Source organism: Thunnus albacares, chromosome 17, assembly GCF_914725855.1.
Source record: "Thunnus albacares chromosome 17, fThuAlb1.1, whole genome shotgun sequence".
Taxonomy (NCBI): domain Eukaryota; kingdom Metazoa; phylum Chordata; class Actinopteri; order Scombriformes; family Scombridae; genus Thunnus; species Thunnus albacares.
The window spans coordinates 8,508,051-8,530,177 of NC_058122.1; the positions used below are offsets into that span (position 1 = coordinate 8,508,051).

Consider the following 22,127-nt stretch of genomic DNA (forward strand, 5'->3'; position numbering starts at 1 on the left):
TTACAGTACATTCAAGTTTATTAGCTTTCATCAATATTAAAATAGAAATCTTTGGTACTGACAGACTACCAAGAGAGAAACCAACAGTTAGTTATCTTATTATATTTACAATGTAAAAACAGAGTTTGCTGTTTGTTTCAACAGCAACAAGCGCCCCAACAAATCAACAAATTTAAAATACTGTTAAAGGTGATGATGAAAATAATGAAAACCAACAGTCAGCACATTAATACTACACCATTAATTATTAATTAACAGTGTGCAAATAAGTTTTATTTTAAAATACACATTTCTCCCATTAAATCCAGCACTGCTTCTGTTCCTCCAGCTGCTCTCACTCAAGCTGTTAGGATCATGAATACAGCGAAAACAAAACAGACAAGGGATTAATGGAATCCAAGGCCAACTGAGCAAATTTCCTATTAACTCTTCACTACCTTCAGGTTACAGCGACTACAAACACCCACAAGTTTTCAAAGCAGTTCAACTCCTCAGAGTACTCCTATTGTACTCGGAGCGTTTTCTTCAGGCAGCGAGAAAGTTCAGACAATCAGTTTAAAACGTACGGTCTGCTTATGCACTAAGCTTTAAAAGTATATCTTAACATTTTGGGAAATATGCTTATTTGCTTTCTTGCAGAGTTAGACACACTACATATTTATGGTACAGATGTGAGTGGTATCAATTTCACAATAAAGCAAATAAGCGGATTTTTCCCAAAATGTTGAATCATTTCTTTAAGGATTCTAGGACGTAACCTGTCCGGCATCTTTTAGGACTAAACAAAAATAAAAGGTTAACTGGACCCCCAAAAATGACCCCTGACTTTTCTCCCAGTGGCCAGAAATTCCTAAACAAGCACATGGCAGATCTGAGATATCAGAGCTGGATGAAAAACAGAAAGAAAACTTCTAGTTTATAACTGACCTGAGACAAAAAATGTCTTAGACATTCCTCGTCTTTATTACAGAGTCGGCAATGCGATGCACAAATGTTACTGGCAAATGCGGTTTCTTATTTTGTTTGGAGCTTATAATAAGTTATTATATGACTCAAAGTTGTTTCTTCCCAGAAAGGATCCAAGATCTGGATAAGATTCTACGGTACTTATAATCGGAGTTCCTGGAAAAAAATGTGATTACACGCTCTAACCCGTCAGCTTGTCACCGCTGGGGGCAGGTGACTCGGGTGTGTCCTGGCAAGTGGCAGATGCCGCAGGTACGTGGTTTCTTAGCAGCGGGGGGTTTGTTAGCGGCGGCGTCTCCCATTATCTTCCTTCCCCTCTTCCCTCCGTCTCCACCGCCATTAAATGCACCACCAACACCACCTGACACAAGGGAACAGAGGTCAAACCCCACATAAGGTGGTTAGATGCCGCTGAATAAAGAACATAAAGACTTTTCTGTGTGCTGCAGGCACCTTGTCAGTCTGGTAAGTTGAAGCCTCAAGGTCTCAGTGGGAGTGTTTGTGAGTCGTGACAGCTTTTCTTTATCATTAAGTAAGGACGTAGGTGAGAAGAATCGCTCGTGTTTGATCTGAGTGTGCCGTACATCTTGTCTGCTTTGCATGTACGCAATAAACATGTGTTTCACAAAGAATACAAGAAGCCAGATTATGGCAGCCAAACACTGAACAGTGAGAAATAAATGAAATAGACTACAAATGTCTGTCTATAGTGTATGTGTTGTATGTACTGATGAGTGTTCTTCCCTTTAACGTGAGTATGTTTATAATGCAGAGACAGCAAAGTGTTTTAATTCGTGCCACACAACTCAACCAATGTGCTCTGAAAATGTTAAAGTCCTTTGTGTCGAACTTTTCTGAAACACACTAATTTTGTGATTTGAAAGGTGATTATACTCCTTTATGCAACCAAGGTGTTTCACTGATCTATTTTTAATACAGTCAGAGTAGCCCTTTTTAACTTGAGGCAGCTGGTTCCTGTTTAAAGAGAAATGTTTCACTTAGTAACAAGACTAAGGTCCCAAATATGCTACACACAACCGCACAAATGCACATGCTTCCAGCTACACGAGATTGATGCCACATGTCGCCGTATTCTGGAGTGACACCTAAAAATTCGTGAGCTGCAGTTAACAAGAGAAAGCTGCCCCCTTTCATTCGGGCTGACCAGTTAAACAAAGCTCCTGCTGAACTTTGTCACCTCATTCATTCACTCATTCAGACAGGAATTCTCTGTCCTTCCTGCTTGAGCGATTCACAGGTGGCACATTGCATGTTCTGTATTTTCTTTTTTCTGTGTAGTAAGTACAGCAGTACATGTTTCTCCACACACTCCACGTTTGTTTACTATCCTATTCATGGAAATGCTCTGTTTGGCTCTAACTAGCCTATATTGACTTCTTGAGGACTGAGATTAATCCCCTACATCCATGTTTACTGGGGTCTACCATTTGTGCCAGCTGGGCAAAGTGTTGCAATTTACATCTGCATATTTGCATGGATCATGTTGTCAACAGCCATGTTAGCAGCTCTGTGAGGGTGTACATTGTGCTTTGAAGTAAATACTAATGAGAGCATGTGAACATGCTGATCTTAAACAGGTTGACCATCTTAGTTGAGCCTGTTTGCATGCTAATATTTGCTAATTAGCCCTAAACACAAAGAACAGCTGAGGAGGCTGATGGGAATGTCATTACTTTATGACCAAATATCTGCAAAACTAAAGTATTGGACAAAGTGAAATTTTGTCCTGTTTATGGCACTAGATGAACATCGAGGGCATCACCAAAGTTATTAAAATTCATCCTGAGGGGGACATGAATGTGTGTGTTCAAGCCCTCTAATAGTTGATATACTTCAGTCTGGACCAGAGTGATGGACTGACTGACACTGACATTCCTGCTACTAGCATAGCTACTCATTCAAAGGATATTCATTTCAGGCCTCAGGGAAAAAACAATTAGCGCATTTGAATAGAAGTGCGTGTGTATGCGTGTGTGTGTGTGTGTGTGGATGTGTGAGCCTTACCTGGTGGCGGTACATTCTCGTCAGCCCACTGGAAGAAGCCACACTGCTGATCTCTCGGCTTCCCGCAGGTGTGAAACATTCGGCCCTTGTTTGGACCGTCCTTTTGCACCGTGCGTGTCACTGCTGCCTCATTACAGTTACACATCGTCTGGTCCCCGTGTGCTCCTGCAGGCCCTACCTGCCCCCAGCCTCCTGCGGGGGGGTTCCTGAACCCCAGTGAAGGCCTCGGAGGCTGGGAGGTCCTTGGTGGTGGCAGCGGAGGTCCTCGACTCTGCGGTGGTCCCTGCTGACTCGGCTGATCCGCCCACAGAAAGAAGTTGCAGTTCCCGGCGTTGCACTTGTAGAACTGACGCCCTTGGTTGGGACCATCTTTGCGCACAGTCAGGAGGAGCGCATCCTGACCACAGTTACACACAATGACATCACTGTTGGTGTCTGCACTGATGCCGCCGCCACCACCTGGTGGAGGCCATTGCTGCGGGGCCCAGGAAGGGACAGGAGGTGGAAGGGAAGGTCGAGGATTTGATCTTGGGGCTCTGGGTAGCTCTGGTCTGGGGGGTCTTGGAGCTGGTGGGCGAGGGTCCTCTCCTCCTCCTCCTCCTCCTCCTCCCCCTCCTCCCCCGCCTCCCCTTCCTCCCACTTGTCCACCTCCTCCCCCTCCCCCTGCTCGGAGGTATTTCAGGTCCAGCACTTCTCTGAGTGTCTCGTCGCATCCACCAATGCAGCCAACAAATTCTAAAGGCATCATGGGAGGGAGGCTGCCCCTGCGGAACTTGAACTTTAACCTGAAGTAAGTAGGACACACAGGAGACAAACTTCAGTAAGTCCGCCTCAGGATACACCCCAGATATGCAATGAACTGAGCTGAGAGTTTGACATCAAAGCTACTATAAGTCTTCAAATCTTATTAACAGAGCAATAATTTCCAAAATGACCACCAGCACACTTATTAGAGGACCCCATTCAGCGATTGAGATCATAATTTAAAAATGAGAGTTAGTTGGAAGCAGGGATTTTTTGGTGCCAGCATCTAGCAGCCATCGGTGGGACTGCTCTTCAGGGTACGGCTTCAAGCTGTGGTAGTTACCTCCTAGGTTGAAGGCTGTTTTTACATTCATCTGCTGAAGACAGAAAGTTTCTCTGTCGTCACCGAAAATCTGTGTGATAAGACCTACAATCATGATTTGTGACATCACAAATAGTTTGGAGCCAATTGTGGTCCAGTATCCAATTTACAGTTTGATGTAGAAACTTGAAGCCTCCAGTGGACACTGAGAACGCACTTTACAGTGAAGAAGGAGACATCTTGTGTCCAGTAGTTTAACTTTTGAAACACATTTGTAAATTCTGAATTTTCGGTGAGCGAGATGTCACTTTAAGGATTTCAATGAGGTAGTTGAGTATTTTTTATATATCTGAAAACATGTCTAGAGGGGATATTTAAATATCAGTCATGAATTTGTCTGTTGGGAGACAAATGTCAGCAGTAATGATAAACCATTAAAAAGAAAACCAAACTTGGAGAGAGCCATTCAAGGTCTTATTTAAGCTAAAATGATGTAACAAGCTTGGCAGTTACATCATGTAAGTCACTGTTGCACTTGACCACAAACATTTAATTGAAGAGAGGGTTTGAATGTTTTGGTATCAAATAATAAGAACAGAATGTTAAAATAATCGGCTTCACCCTTCCTTAGTTAAGTAAATTGGTGATCCTTGCACATGCAAAGAGGGAATTTATCTATTTATAGTTACATCTTAAAATAAAATGTAATGACATGCCAAATCCACATAAATAACTAAAATATATCTGAACTGAGGCAGCAGTTGAGATCCTGTGTGGTGCAGCACAAAAGAAAGCTAAGTTACTGATGATGATGGTCAAACAAAAAGACAACGATGAGTTTAGGATATAATGTTTTTACAAGCTTATTTGTCTTGTTCAAATGTTCAATCCTTTTCTAAAATGTCTTTACAAACAAACAAAAAAATCTAAATGACCATAAAAAAAGGGTTTTCAGGAGGCTTTATGTCAACACATTTATTTGCATATTCTGTCTCTCAGCCTGGTATGTTAAGAATGAATCTATCAAAACAGCAGGAATAGTTGAATATGTGAATTTGCTGAAATGTAAAAATGTGTTGATACTGTGTTTTTGTACTGTAAAAACAGTCCATCAAAAAGTGGTTGAAGGAACCTGCTTTTCAATTTGTGTCTGTAAAACAAAAGTCGGGATGGTACAGCAAGTTGCCGTGGCGACCAGCGAGGCGGCAGCGCTAGGAAACAGGTTATTACTGCACAGATCTGCTGTAAACAGCATCTGAAGTTATCCAACACGCTGAAACTGCTGGGTGAAATCTGATTTAAAAAAAAACACTGATATTGTTTTAGAGTAAGTGCTGTAGTTCAACTTTGAGATTGGTTGCTATGGTAACAGATGCTGTTGTGAAGCACTTTGGCTTGCTGCTTGCAAGCGTGCCCTATATCTGGACTGAGCTGAGGCACGTGCTTAAGGGGTTAACGCCCACTTGTGTAAACAAGAATTTTGACAAGTTTCTCGCACTGGTGAAGCCACTGAGAGCCTCATCTGTGTTTGTTAGAGAGAAGTTCATCTTCCACACCTGAAAGCACCTAGACTCTGAGCTCCCACACACACTTCTCAATAATAAAGAAATGTATGCAGTGTGTTCATGGCAAAATGATGTACTTGGCATTGAAGTGAAAAGAAAAATGTTTTCCAAAGTTTAATATGTGTCGACCTGTAGGTGAATTGTGCTGAGAGGAAATTATCTGGACTAAAGGATCTCTCTCAAAAAGCATTTATAAAATAGATTAAAGAAGTACTTTTTTCACCTTTAGACAGCAGACAGCATAGAGGTAGACGAAAGTACTGACGGTACGACATTGAACAACATTTCTGTTGTGTGGTATGTGCCTTAACCATTCGGTTATCAGGACACGCCATCGATTGTTATCCTAAACTACTAATCTTTTATTTCTCAACCATCTGCCTGGTTGTTTGCTTAAAAGGGTACTCCATCAATTTAGTATTGTACTTCCATAAAGTTTAGAGACTCACAAGAGACACATTAAAGAAGACTAAGAGTTTACAGTCACGCTAGCAGCTCTGTGATGCTGTATTTAAGGTGTCAGTATGGTTCAAATTAAGTGTTTGTCAGATGGTCAAAAAACGCCCGAAACCCCTCCCACTTAGATGTGTCCAATATGGGACACATCTAATGTGGGCAGATCTGTCTCACAATTTTGGTAGATTTCTGAAAGAGACAAGCACACCCACTGCACTAGATCTTTTTGAGAATACTTAAACCTTCGGGCACAGTGGTGCTTTGAGCTAAATGCTAACGTCAGCATGTTCACAATGACAATGTTAATAAAGTACAGCAGAAGCTGATGGGAATGCCATTCATCCCGTGGGGGGCGTGAATGACTCCACCAAATCTACTGTCAATCCATCCAAGCCATCATTAGCACCTCATTGATAGCGTGGCTAAAGATTCTAATGCTTAAGCCCAGATAGAAGATAATCATCATTGTTAGAGTCTAAACTAACCTTGATCTGATTAAAGTTTAAAAGGTATACTATGCAGGATCTTCCTAAGACTCATACAAAAGTATGATCGAAATCATCACTTATGACCCACTAGAAGTGAGCGGTGGTGTATTTATCTGCAGAGATCCTGCCTTCTGCCTGTATTTTCTCATTTTGCTATGTTCGGGACGTTTCTGGGCATCAATCTTTGGGCAGTAGGTGTGTAGCTCCCAACCAATAACAGCGTGCAGGGTGTGAGGTTGGGACACGTGGGATAGTGACCAGATTACATCGCTGTCTCCGTCTCTCTCCTCTGCTCTGCTCTGCTCTCTGTCATGGATGTATAAAGAGCTGCAGTTCTGTTGCTTGACCGAGGGTGGGGCTGAGCTACACACACAGAGCAGAGAGGCCACAGCAGACAAGATGAAGTTCTGCATTCACACAAAATCCAGCAATGCGGCACCTTCCTGCAGGGTTGTGTGGAGGTGTGGGTGTGTTTATTTGTGCTTTAGAATGTAACTGCCATGAAACAATCAGATCAAATAACATTTTATTTATCTGATTCACAGCTTTGTTCTCACCAGTGCCACTCGCTCTCTTCATTCACTGTCTAGCTCGCTCAACCACTGCTGCTCTCTCTCTCTCTCTCACTCACTCTGGTGTTGAGCAGGGGAGGAGGGGCCAACTTTGAATGCTGTGTGTTTACAAATACCAACTAACAAATCCTGCATAGGATACCTTTAATTTTAGACCATTTAAATGGTTTCCAGTGTGTATTTACACAGTGTACAGCTTTGTGAATTAACCAATAAAACAGTCCAGTATAAAAAAATTACTCACATGTGAACAGGGCGCGGCTGACAGGTGGGACAAATGCTGTCATCTCTGTTGACCTCCAGCACTGTATCGGGGAACCACACTGCTGTCTTACAGGCTGGGTAGCCCACACAGGACAGGAACTTACTGCAGGGGGACAGAGACACAGACGGGGGGAGGACAGGTAGAGGACAGCAAGGAGGAATATGTTGTTAGAAAGTAAAACAAAAGGCAGACAATCAGAAAACATGGGCGAATAAAAAAAGAACACACTTGAACAAGTGCAACTGCATTACTATACAATAATTACTTTGACAATAACAAATAAAGTTTCTAAATGTTCACCTTGATGGATTACCCTTCTAAGGAAATTTCATGACATGCTACCAAAATAGAAAATCAAACAAAAAATTAATGGCCTGCTTTGGAAAATGTGCAGTTGATTCATAGTTAAAACAAATACAGCCTTTGGTCCTTTAAAGTGTGACGAAAGGAAACATCTGTGCTCCTTTGTGGGGGTGGATGAGGAGATAAACATACAAGAAATGCGGAGTAAATTTTAAAGTGATGGATGGCAGACAACATCTATGCTCAATACGATATCAGAAAGAACACATCATTAGTTTTCTTGTGATGCTATAGTTTTAAGCTCCTTTCCTTTGTCTAGTCTCACCTGTTTCCCTCTCTCTTCTTCTTCAGCACCATGTCCCGCCCGCAGTTCGGGCACTTTCTGACTGGCAGCGGGATCTCCATGTCCTGCTGCTCTGCTTCAGTGATCTCCTGGGCTGCACCCAGATATGGCGACAAGGCTTCATCTAACCTGAGGCAAAAATAGAAAATGACTTCTTACCTAAGTGACAACAACCAGCAGCCTGCAGTGATTACAGGACAGGTGTGACTAATCCATTGACGTAATTCTACTCATTTGGGTACAGATGGTGCGTCAGAAAGACATAAATGTGCTAGAAGGTAAGGAGTGACTAACTTCTTTGCCTTCCTGACAGACTCAATGAAGACAGTTTTGTACTTCTGGATGTGGTGCTGCAGCACGCTCCATTTGTCCTTCCTTCCCTCTGATACCTGCTTGAGGTCCGCCTCCAATTCAGCACGCAGATTTGGTTTAGACATCTCATAGCCCATGGAGTTATAACCTGAACAAACACGACAGAAGGAAGCTTCAGCATCAACATCTATTAAAGCCCACTGCATATTGTGGTATGCAGTGTGTGTCTTTGTGTGCCACAGTGGGCCTATATAGACTATGAAGTCTATTAGGCTATTTCTCAAAGCTGTTACAGTAAGATTTAAATAATTATGACCTTTAATAAAACATTTATGAAACTTGAACTTGACAACTGCATTTGCAGGAGTATTTTAATCCTTTTTAAAAACAATTTAATTAATCAAGTAGTGTGATATTTTTACTCTCAGTGATATGATGTCATGTGTAGCAAACGTCAGCATTGAGACAACATGCAACAGCACAACTTGCTGTCTTTATAAAAAATAATAGGCTACAGTATATGCCTACTTGTCAGACTAAGAAAACAGTCTGCTTTGATGATGGACTTCTGTTTTGTTTTTCTGCTTTCCTGTGGAGGGGTCATCCTCAGCGTGTCGCCCCACTTTACCACACATCTCTATAAATCTCTGAGCAGGGAAGGAGGCGACCCCTGGTCCATTCACTGCGTCATCACGTAGCCTTGACGCAGTGTCATCTCTACTGTCACACGAGCACGGGCGCTGACAGTGAAAGTCCATTTCTGATTTTATTGTTGTTTACACTAACGACTGTTCTCACGCTGCAGTGCTTTACTTAGATTTTTTTAAACAGCCTATTTTTATTTCAGATATTTATATGGTCTATGGGTGAAGTAGCAAAAATCACTATGAGGGAGATATTTTTATCCCCAGTGGGAACAAAAATAGCTCAGCAGAGGTAGAAATATATAGAACAGAAGGGGGAAATCCCCACCATCCCCCCAGCGAATTGTACCCTGTGTACAGTATGTGTATACATACCCTCCACCAGTCCCATGCCAAGCTCTCCAGGGAGAAACCTCTGGTCAGCTGTCAAGCCCACGTACATGCGACTCTTTATAGTCTCAATGTGATCTGCATGTGTTGCGTCTGTGCCTGTAATGCACACAATTCAAACAGGACAATTTGCATTAGATACAAACACCAGTCCTATGTTTGCTCATTCAGCAAAAAGGTCACTTAGTTATAGTCAACTTTGTTTCAGGTAAAACTTATTGCGTAGTTTATTTGCTTACTGTTTATCTGAGTTCACCGAAAAAGGTAAAATCAGATATGGTGCAAAATGGTCACAACAAGCACACACACACACACACACACAGAAGTCCTTTGGGATTTTTTTTTTTCAGTGTGTGAAAATGTGACAAAAATCCAGGTGGACATACATAGTCAAACTGGCAAATTTGCACAGTCCCATCCACAGAATACTCTGTGTGTTCCAGTTGAATAATGGCCATATGTACTGTGATATGACTGAAATGTATGGACCAGTAGAGGTTTTTCTACACAGTTTCTACCAAGGCAAGTTTCCTTTAGTAGTTCTGGTTGTATTAGGCAAGTTCAGACAATGTTGCAAATCAATGAGCAGAAGTGCTTTATGGTAATGTTGGATTTACAGGGTTTTTGCTCAGTATGATGAAATACGTTGATTTATCAGGTATTTAATTCACTAAATGCCCCAAATACAGACAGTCCCATTTTATACATAAATGGTTTCCTCTGTTAAATTGTCCAGAAAAATTTAGTTCAGAAGTTTTAGTAAGATTTACTAAATCACACTATATAGATATTGTAAAACTATATCTATACTATGATAGAACACATGCACAAATTAAGAACTTTTGTGAAATTCAGCAATATTTCCTCATAAAATGTTCATAGATAAGTATTTGTGAGTGGTTGGGACCTCACACACATTAAAAACACAGTCTCCTGTGTGTGTTTTAAATTTACCGATGCCGTGCTTCTCCATCAGCGATATGAGGTCGGCTTCAGTGAGCAGCTGCGGAGGACTCGTCTGTCCGTCCACCATCTCAATAGCAGAGGGCTGGAACTGGGTGCCTTGTTCATACACTGGAATCACCTGGCATACACAAAGCAGATTTATTAGGTTACTGTATATCCTGCACATTTCTCTGTCTTCATTTAGTTTCCCCCCCTTTTTTGCAAAGCCTTTAGATGAGCACCAACAAACAAACACACGCACCTTGGTGCTCCACCTGTCATACGGGTAAACGTCCAGGTAGTTCCTCGCAATGATCATGAGTCCCGAGGCAGAGAACTTCTCCTGAGCGATGTCTATGTTCACCACAGTCTCCTGCCCCACAGCATCCTGGGATACACAAGCCAGGAAGTGCCGGACGATGAACTCATACAGACGACCTTCATTGCCCTGGACACAGAAGAAACAGAAAATCAAACAGTCAGCGTTTGTGTCCGTGAGACACTGAATGTTGACTGAAATTCACAAACTGCCAAATAATTAAAAAACAAAAACAAGGGGGGTAAAAAAGCTCTTTTTTTTCCTTTTTGCCCAGATAAATGCTGCTAATTATCAGAATGCTACCAGCTTCATGAATGTTTATTATGATTCAAAATAAAAAAATGAGAACATTTTAGTGGCAAAAACTCACATTAACATGCATTACAAATATATTATTGTTTAGACATGTCCCCAAAGGCTGAAAATTACCTTTAAACATAAGATTAAGATTAATTATGAGCAAAATGTTATAAACAAATGAATGAATTATGCAGCGTTTTTGTGGACCCACCTGTAGTGTGTTGGTGAACTTGGTGGGGTGTATGGGGGGGTGGGCTTCGTCAGAGTGCTTGCCCTGTCGCGGATTGGGACCCCCAGGCTGGTCGAGCACCCGCTGGGCGAACGTCCCCCAGTCCTGACTCTGTGTCTGCTGCTCCACCAGGGGACCAAGAGCCAGGGTTGCAGGGAAAATGTTTGTCTCTGTACGGGGGTAGCTGATAAACCTGAGAAGAAACAAGCACACAACATGTCATCTTGGCACCGCACAAACGAAGACTTTGCAAATGTGACATTGCTGATAAACTCGTCCTGAAAAACGCCACACTGCCAGATGGCGCCTTTTCGTGTACAAAAATAAGCACGGCTTTGAGGTGACTCCAAAGTTCAGATGAAAGATTAAAAATATTGCAGGTTGATAAACTGATAAAGGTGATGAAGGATATTTAGCATATTGTTGGACCAAGACAATACTTTTCTGTGTGTCCTCCCCACATTGTAGGCAAAGAAAACCAGACAGCGGTGTGTACATAAATGACCTGAACTGCTGCCTGTTCAGAACTCACACACTCACCCTTGGGTGTAGAGTTTCTCTGCAATTTTCATGGTCTCTTTGGCACTTATTCTCAGCTTCCGAGATACCAGTTTCTCCATCTCCTGTTGGTCACAACAGAAAAGATAAAGATAGCAGACTGTTCAGAGTGGGACAAAGCAGTGAGGAGGTTTAGTGACAATGACCCAGGAGTCTGAAGCTGACAAAATAAAACTCCTCCTACTGTACTGAGAAAGAAACTACATACATTTAGTACCATAAACATCTGCAGCCTGCGTATGTGTGTATTTGTGTGTGTGGCTGTTTGACTTCATATTCTTACCACTGTGTCCAAAGGCAGCGGCCTCCACTTGCTCTTGGGCTTGCTGGTTACTGAGGTGACTGTTGCTATGGGATCCTAGAAATGAATAAAATGATATTCTCATGTGTACCTTTTTACATGTGGCTTTTAGCCCATTTTATTCAGGCAGGTTGACAACACATTCAAATATACTGTTGTGTCCTCCTAAGGTAACAGCTGCAGGAGGAGAAGAGCACACACACGTGTATGTGCACTTACACTAAGTTGACACACACACACACACCTGGTACAAGTCCACAGTGCCAACTATGGGTGTGACTGAAGTTAATACAGTTCTGAAGTAATCAGTATCACAGATATAAAACTGCATTTATATTAAATGAATACATTAATTCTTATAATCTGGATAACCACATCGATATGTTCTCGGTACAAATCCACTCTCCTGTGCAACTTTGCTCATGCTGTGTTTCAGTATTAATACATTTTGCACCTGTTATAAAGGAACAAAATTAGGGCTTTCCTTTTTTTTCTTAGCCCTGCCTGAAAAAATACAGCCCCCTCATTCATTTGAATGAGCTGTATTAACTATTATTAACTGCTGTGCAGTGTTGTGTGGTCTCATGAGCCTTCAGACTCATTGATCTGTTAATCAAACTGGACTTCATGGATCCCATTAATGCAGCCCCTTGCCCCTTGTTTTAATTAGGGCTGCAACTAATGATTATTTTCATTATCGATTTATCTGATTATTTTCTAAAGTAAACGTTTTGTCTACAAAATGTCAGAAAAGAGTGAAAATGCCTGTTCTGATTTCCCACTTTGTCGAACTGTCCAAAACCTAAAGATATTCAGTTTACCACCATGTATGACAAAGACAAGCATTAAATCATCACATTTGAGAGGCTAAATCCAGCAAAGTTTTAGCATTTTTGGTTAAAAACTGACTAAAATGATTATTTGACTATAAAATAGTTGCCGATTAATTTTCTGTCGATCGACTCGATTAATTAACTAATCGTTCCAGCTCTAGTTTTAATGCAGGGCTGTTTTCATTGTCGCTTAATAAGAGCTAAATCAAATCAATGAGTAGAAGAAGATAAAAACAAAACGCTCCATAGAGGTGGATAATGATTCTCTGACCCCTTCGCATCATAGCATTATAGTATACAAAGTCAACTACAGTCATTCATCTGTTGATATAAAAACATTGATTACTGAAGCTTAACGTATAATTTGACTTCTTTGCTGGCTTTGAGGAAATGTCCGTGAAGATTTAATTATGTAGAGTTCATGTGATTTATTAATTTGTCTTTATTTATATATGTTACAAATTTTCATAATAACTCAACTGTGAATTTTTCTCTAGATTACAAATTACTCAAGAATGGAGGGCAACAACTGCATCCAGATCTTTGACAAACACTGGCGTACAGTGACGTACAGTATTTGTGTTTGTCTTACCTGAGTTTGGCTCCTGATAGTCACATCTTGCACCGTGGCAAACAGTGAAAACCAGCTTAGTGATAATTACATGCTTGTCAGCTTTGCACATCTTGGCAAACAACAAGTGTTAGTGTTTTTCTATGACAGTCATTGATTCAGTCGACACCTCTGTTGCATTAGCAACACCAGCTAAAACAACATAGTACATATTGACACTATCACGCAAATTAAAATTACCATTGTGAATACACAAAGTGTGAGTGGGTGATAATAATTGATGATACTGTCATACTTTATTATACAGTGTCATAATAAGTGCTTGTGCATATATAAGGTAAGACGATTTGATCTTGAGATATTGCAGCAGGTGTGCTGCACATCATAGTGGAGTCAAGTTAGCAGTAAACATGACAGTGAATGTTTGACGGGGTTAATCCAGAAGCTAACTGCAACTTAGCACTGAATCTGTAAAGTAGTCTCTACTGTGCTTCCTGCCCAAAGTCAGGAGGATGGGGCAAGTTGTTTCAGACACAGCAGTCTGTTACACAAGCTTTTCTTAAAATAATGTCACTCAAAAAGATCTGGCTGATTTACTCTTATTTTTGTTATGGTCTGATGCCTTTTATAACATAACATTTATTAAAACCACTGAAACTAATGGTAATGAAAGAGTGGGTCGTCAGGGAGGGACTCTTGGGGGGAAACTAACACAAGGAACTTTTTAACAACTTAGAAAACCTGTGTTACTATATTACCATCAGATGATTTTAGGCCCAGACATCTAGATGTTCTGGACACTCCTTTTTTACTCTTTCACTGCCCTTGGTATCAGTACTTATGACTGTAGACACACACAGTAACATTGGGTGGCTGGCAGTAAAGGCTCATTAGTACATGGGTCATTAAGTTGGAAGTTGCTGTATTTTTCCCCCCATTTCTGTATATAGTTGTGTTTTTTTCCCTTTTACTATTGTTATATGTTCTATACACATGAAATGTTTAGGAATAATAGCTGCAATGCTCCCAGTCACTATATTTAACCTGAAATGCAACAAAAGAGCTATGACAAAGTCTGGCCTATAGATGCCAGTAAAGCATTTTCATTGGGCATTAACACCTACCTACAGTCCACTATGTCAGGTTGTAAAGTAGTTACATAATGTAAAGGGTTTGCACAGCCCCCCAAAAAAGAAGTTACATATTGGACCAGCTCAAACAGATGAATTGTAATATTGCTTCCCTCCAAGAAAAGCATTTATCTGATGCTGAACATAAGAAACTGACTAAATCATGGCCTTATTCCTCTCATGTGTCTGATCACAGGAGAGGTGTAGCAATTTTGATACATAGATCATTTCAGTTCTGTATTGACTCTTCATTTAAGGACAAAGAGAGAAGATATATGTGTTGATTAATAGCACAATAAATGGAGCTTGAGATCAAATTTTAAACGTGTATGCCCCAAACGACAATAGCCCACAATTTATGAAAACTATATTTGACTTAGTATTAGAGAAGGCACAAGGCATATTACTGAATGGAGGAGATTTGAACTGCTTGCTGAACCCATTTTTAGATAAAAGCCCTATTTCAAGCGTCCATCCAACAACGAGTAGGGCTCTTAAAAATAGTTGACAAGGGTTTTGTTTCATCAATGTCTGGAGATATTTACACCCAAGGGACTGAGATTGTACATTTTACCCCCTCCCTCACTCCATATACTCTGGGATTGATTATGTTTTTATGCCTAACAATGAATCATACAGAGCATTACAATGCCAAATCCATGACGTAACTCTGTCTGATTACGTGCCAGTGTCAATGGCTTGTGATGTGGGATGGGCGGTTACCTCTTGTAGATGGAAGCTAAATATCTCCCTGTTAGAGATACAGGCATTCCAGGCTACTCCAAAAGACGAGTTTGCCCTTTATTTGGAATTTAATGATAAAGAGGACGTACTCCCAATCATACTCTGGGAAGGCGCAAAGGCTGTGTTAAGGGGAAAAAGAATCCAATTGACTTCAATTTCAAAAGAAGTAAAGACAGCTAAACATATAGAACTCGGGGAAAAAAAGCAGATAACCTTGACAAGCAATGTAAAGAAAATACATCCGCTGAAAATCTCCGCAAACTTAAAGAGGCTAAACAGAAACTTGCCAATCTTCTGACAGAAAAAATCAAAATAAATTTAAGATTCATGAAACAAAATAATATGAGCATGGGAATAGATCTAGCCGCCTCTTGGTATATTAGTTGAGAAGACAACACAGTCTCAAACAGTCAAAAAAAATCAAAAGTAACAAATCAGACAAACCATTCCTTATAAACCAAATTAAAATTCAGAAGCTTTTAATAATTTTTTTTAAAGATTTATACTCAGACAAAAACACTGAAAGCTCCCAAGAAATAATTGATTTCTACCTACAATCCATCAAACTACCTAAAATATCATCTGAGTTCATAGACAGACTGATAATTAAAGAGGAAATGTAAGATGCAATTAGAAGCCAAAAGATTAAAAAAGTCCAGGTACAGATGGATACACTTATGTATTTTATAAAATCTTTATTGATCTCATCAGCCCAATCTTGGAGAGAGAATACTCTCATGCTCTTGAGAAAGGAGAGCAGCTGTTGGCCTGAAAGGAGGCAATAATCTTGGTGGTACCTAAAGAACATAAAGATCCCACAGACTGCGCCTCCTACAGGACAATTGCACTCTTAAATACAGACTGTAAATTGCTAACTTCTATACTAGCTAACCGAGTGAAATCGGTTATTACTACTTTAATACATTCACACCAGACAGGCTTTATAGTCGGTTGCCATCTGCAAGATAACATCTGCAGACTGCTTAATGTTATGGAGCATATTAGCAATTACCCAAATCCCTGCATGGCATTAGCGGCTGACACTGAAAAAGCAGTGGAAAATAGTTAACAGTTTCCTCAGAACCCCTCACATCCTTTCCAAAATAGACCCCAGTCAAACAAGGGCATGTTGGAGGAAATGTGGAGAGGAGTCTACAAACCATACACTTATACTTTGGAAGTGCCATCTCTTGGATAACCTTTGGCGAGAGATATCTGATTTACTTGATAAATATTTACTTTTCAACTACCCATGGACTCATTGCAGGCCTTCCTTGGGGCCATACTAGAGACTGTGATGAGCAGGAAAAAGACACATTTACTGCATATACTTCTTACAGCAGCCGAGAAAGCAATAACATTGATCTGGCATAAAAAAGACCCTCCAACCTATGATAAACAGCAGTCAGTAGTTAAAGGAGTTTACACAATGGAAAAAATAACCTTCATGCTGAGACTACAAAATGCAGAATTCACAGACTGATGGTCACCTTGGCTAGAAGTGATGGAGATAGATGGAAATAGACATGCTTGGGAAACTTTTCCATTTCATCAATTTATATTCTAAGTAGCTTTCTGGTGATGTGTTGGGTAATTGCAGCTGCTAATGTCAGTATTATAGTTTTTATATTACTTTTGGTGTGCATGTTACTTATTTTTTATTTGTTGCGCCTGTTTTATTTATTTATTTATTTATTATTGTGTAACTAATGGTTTTATAAACACATTTTTTCTGGATGGTACTGTCCCATAGATAGAAGTGGTGAGTTGATGAGGGAGCGGAGGGCAGTGGATGAGGGTAGAGATGAAGATGTGCATGTGTAGGGGTGTATGTTTGAATATGTGTGTTGATGAAAGTAGAGGTGAAGGTGGCATGCAAACCGGTTGGTTGAGAGAATCAATGACAAAAGATTTGAGTATAAATAGATGATTGGGTTGGGAAATGGCATAAAATTGGGAGGAGAGGGACATGCAAGTAAAGGAAATCTATATAGATTACAAGTTTTGGATTTCTGTTTAGTAGAATTTAACAGAAAAATGTTGTAATCGCTGAATTGTGTGTTTGTTTAACTCTGCCCAATAAACATAAAGTTGAAAAAAAAAGATCTGGCTGATGAGATAATGAGATAACAGAAGTCATTACTTTTTTAAAGTCGGAAGATATATGAAGCAACAGACCCATGGTTTACTTTTTGTTTTAGCAAACAAATACGTAAAATATTGAATTTGGTAAATAAATGTTGGAGTCATAATCCATGATGTTCTGTTTATTTTTCAGTACAAATAACTGATAATAGCTCCACTGTGATGACAGAGAATCTAGTGCACAGGTGTATATAATACGATGTGGTTTCATTGATCGTTACCAAGGTTAATGTGACAATTACCTGTGATATTGTATATTGCGACTCTAGACTCGTGATAGTCAGGTCCCTTTCTCACATTTGTAAGACTGGTGAGCGCTCAGTCAGCAATGTTTAAAAACTCCCTACTGAAGTGTTATCTAGACAGCACACATGAAATGTGAAATCACTGACAGAACCTCAGATTTGATTCAATAGGTACAGCAGCAAGCTCACTAGATAAAATTGTGGTAGATGATCTCGAGAGATTTACATGCTGTGTGGACTGCTTTAATTCATTAAAACATTCCAAGAGAGCACGTAACAAATCATAGATTCATATTTACACAAGTTAACATATTCAGCATAAAACACACAGGCACATACCTCCATGCAGATCTGGTAGAGCACCAGGCAAGCTGTGTGGTGGAAGAGACGGTTTCTCGTCCAACTGAACTCTACATTGTCCTCCTCCACCTCATGCAGCACTGAGACAAAGAATAACCCAGAAAATAGAAGGGGAGCAGACGAGTGAGAGTCAGATTAAAACTGGATCTGTGTGTCTGTGCACGGCTGAGTTTGTACCTTTGATCTTGTAGAAAGTCTCAGGTATGAAAGCCTGGATGGCTTTGAAACGCTCTACCACAAAGCCCAGAGTGGGAAACTGACAGCTGCCGTATGAGATCAGCTGATTGGCCAGAGACTGTGGAAAGATCCTCTGCAGGCGAAGCGTCTGGAAGCGAGTGAAGGATGCACCTGCAGATAGCGAGCACAGGAGAGAAAATTAGTCTATTAGTATGTCTCTTTGCACCGTGCACTACAGTGTGAGAGCACTACCTCACCTATCCGCAGGTCCAGCTCCTGGCGGACATCAACAGCATCGCTGATGTTAGAGTCTGGCTCAGTTAGGGTCTCACAGGCTCTCCGTATGGAGTTAGGCGTGATCTCAGAAAACTTTGCCCGGAAGACTTGTAAATTTGGCTTCACTAAAAAAAACATATGCATGCACACACACACACACACACACACACACACACACATCATTATCACAAGCTTTATGCAGACAAACTTACACAAAACCTGCTAGTCTCTGGCCTTTATACCATCACAGAAACATGGGTCATTCCTGCTCATACACAAACAAGAGATACTACGATGTGCTTTACATTATTGAAAAAGAATTTAGATGCACATCCGCACAACAACAACAAAAACAACATACACATATTACAATCGTACCTGCTTTGCAGACATCTATGACTTCAAAGCCAATGTTTTCTCCCTCTCGGTCACAATCAGTCCAGATGACTAAGGCCTGGCATTGCCTCACCTCTTTCTCCAGTGTCCGCTACAGGGGAAGAGAGGGACGGAGGAAAGAAAGATGGTTAGATGGAGAGTTAAAGTTTTATAAAAATCTTTCAAGTCCATGTCTATTATCTACATTCATCATTATTTAATCTGAAAATCGTGGCTCCCTACTGCTGAGAGATGAAAAGGAAATAAGAGTTCATCATCTAGGCTGACCTTGAAATAAACAGACAGTTTAGTTTATCCAGTTTTTATGACTACACAGTAATTCTGCAACAGCAAAACTTATTGGAGCAAAAGCAAAACTGAAATTGGGTTGTGAGTAAATCCTGGTCAAAGGACTAAAACAATGACAGTTACAAGAATCAAGTACACTTATATGAATCACAACATCACACACACACAATGCCATTACAGGAAGAGTGACAGATCCCATAAGTTCATTAAAATACAAAGTCAAGATCTGTTTTTGTTGCACATTTTTTGTGATTCCTGGGAGGACAGTAAATAAGCATACCTTGATTTGTACCATGTTATCTGGACAGTACTTCTCTACCTCAGCATCAAATAACAGCACGGGATTACAACTGTGCCTTCGGAAAGAAAAGATACAAATACAGTCCGTTGTTGATATAGTGTGTGTGTCTGAATATACCAAGAAAGAATCAAAGCATGAGCTACTTTAATTTAATGAACAAGAGAACACTATCATCTGAACCAAACACAGCACTTAGTATATGTGTGTATGATATACGGTTATGTACACAGGCTTTTTTTTTTAAACTTACCATTTCTGGAACGGCGCTTTAAACTCTAAACCCAGTAAATGGCCTGATACTGACGTCATTGATACCGTCACATTCTGGAGCGAGATGGGGGCATAATGAAACCAACAAAATCAGTGACAATATAAATCACTAAAGAACATATCAGACAGGTGCATGTGTGCATAATATTCCGTTTCTTCACTCTATTCACTTACTTGACCGAAGAGATGATATTCATATTCATAGATTTTATTAAACTTTGACAGTCCTTCCCTCTAAAATGGAAAAGAAGGCAATTAGTATTGCGGTAAAGGAAGAGAAATAGACAAATCAAAGGATCCCATTTGTATTCATCATTCATATAAATATGTCTTGATTTCAGGATATATGGGAGAGTCTTTTACAGCTTGACAGCATTATAATGTCTTTTTATTCAGACTGTGTCAGAGAGGTATTGAGTCAACTCTATGGCCTTTTTTAGGCTGTAGTTTTGGGAAAAGGTGTATTGGATTATTTTGTCCAGTGTTCCTATTATTTTGTTTACCACCCAGAGTTTTAGTTAGCCTATCTATTTCTGTCATCAAATATCTATCTATCTATCTATCTATCTATCTATCTATCAGGTGGGCAATATGACAACATATGTATACTGTAACACTTATGTATCTACTCTCAGAGACCTTGCCTTGTTACCTGCCATTTTAAAAGGATAAGTTCACAATTTTTCAAGTCTGTCTTAAAACAATAGTTAGATGCCCAAATGAACATTGAAATGAGTTTTTTCTTGCTGTAATCATTCCTCCTGTTCATTAGAAGATCCCTTCATAATGCACTTACAATGTAAGTGATGGGGGACAACCTCCACAGTCCTCCTTTCTTTGCAAAAATGTATTTAAAAGTTTATGTGAAGCTAATATGAAGCTTCAGTCATCCAAATGAGTCAAATCAAGTAGATATCTTTCAACGTAACAGTCTTTTTAGTGCCAAAGTCCCTCTTTTTGTTACTATACTTCCACCACAACTCAACAGGGAAACACTGTCCGAGGAAACACAAAAAGGGAATTTGATGCTAAAAAGACTGTAAAAGTGGTAGATATCCACTTGATATGACTAACTCATACTGCTAAAGCCTCATATAAGCTTCAGATAAACTTTTAAAAGCATTTTTACTCAAAATGACTATGTGGACACACTGTGGATTTTGGCCTCCATCACTTACATTGAAAGCACATTTGAAGGGGATCTTTTAATAGTCAATATGAACAAGAGGAATGATTACAGCGAGGAAAACCTCTTTTAGTGTTCATATATAGTGTTTTAAGACAGTCTTGGAAAACTGTGAACCTATCCTTTAAAGAGATATTACTGTTTATGCACCGGGAAGCAGCAAATGCTCAAATTTGAGAGACTTGACACATGTTGTCATTTTTGCTGCACTAATCGACTAACTTATGGTGAGTTGGAGGTGTTTGTACTAACCCTCCTGGACCTGCCGCTGGACATGATCTCTGAAATGCCTTTAGCTGCATCGTTCTTCTCGGCGACGCAGAGTACCCGTGTGATGTGACCCCGGCCCCGTAGCATGTCTGACTGCTGCGGTGTGTCCGGACACCGGCCAATCTGCGCCGCAAAGATACACCTCCACTGGACGCCTGGCCGCTGTAGTCCCGAGCGAAGCAAATATCTACCGAGGAGGTTCACTGCCAGCATGCCGGGCGGCTCTCACATGAGGCAGCCTGTCCTCCAGACAACCCCGCTGCTGTCTGACAACTGTGTGTTAGCATGTTAGCTCGGGCAGCTAGATAAAGCTACTACCCGCTCCCAAAAAACGTTTACAATGAGCTTAAAAGTCCTCACCTTTTTACTGACCTCACTACCGATTAACCAAAAAGAGAGAGAATGACGCTAAGCCATTAAAACATGCCAATTAAAACCTTAATAACGGGACAGTTCACTTTGTTTACAAATTCCGCGCCAGCCTGTCAAATACTGCCGTATTTACGGTCGTAATACTGTCGTAAAAACACTGCTACTACCAAAAGTCTAAATAAAATCTAAATCTAATATTAGAAAAATGTTATTAAAGGTTTATTCAGATTTACTATTATCTACAGGCGCAGCACGTGTGGTATTATTAATTATACGTTGTATTAACAAAATATATTCAATTAATAGTACTGTTAAATTATAGAAGGAAAATCCACCCTAAATCAGAATTTGCATTTTTCCATTTCAACATCTACAAACCTTCACTATCACTGAGGACAGTGAGGTTATGTCTCCAGTACTTTCTCTGGAAATTTGGGGGGAGAGGGAGGTTACATTCTAAAGTTAAACATGTTTAACATTTGGTCAGTAATTTTAGAATAAGTATATTCAAATTGC

General features: G+C 40.2%; 1 protein-coding gene across 1 annotated transcript; it reads right to left on the minus strand.

The window, feature by feature from the left end:
- Positions 1-21,759, minus strand: top3a (DNA topoisomerase III alpha). The gene is made up of 20 exons (XM_044332076.1): positions 21,222-21,759; positions 19,958-20,017; positions 19,764-19,837; positions 19,493-19,568; positions 18,907-19,015; positions 18,510-18,653; positions 18,253-18,423; positions 18,055-18,155; positions 12,030-12,104; positions 11,729-11,811; positions 11,171-11,381; positions 10,603-10,788; positions 10,350-10,479; positions 9,381-9,494; positions 8,344-8,509; positions 8,032-8,178; positions 7,383-7,505; positions 3,640-3,776; positions 2,992-3,597; positions 1-1,327 (listed from the first exon to the last, which is right to left on the minus strand). The coding sequence occupies exons 1-20, from the start codon at positions 21,450-21,452 to the stop codon at positions 1,164-1,166; spliced, it is 3,108 nt and encodes a 1,035-aa protein (XP_044188011.1). The 5' UTR covers positions 21,453-21,759; the 3' UTR covers positions 1-1,163.
- Between the last annotated feature and the right edge of the window lie 368 nt (positions 21,760-22,127).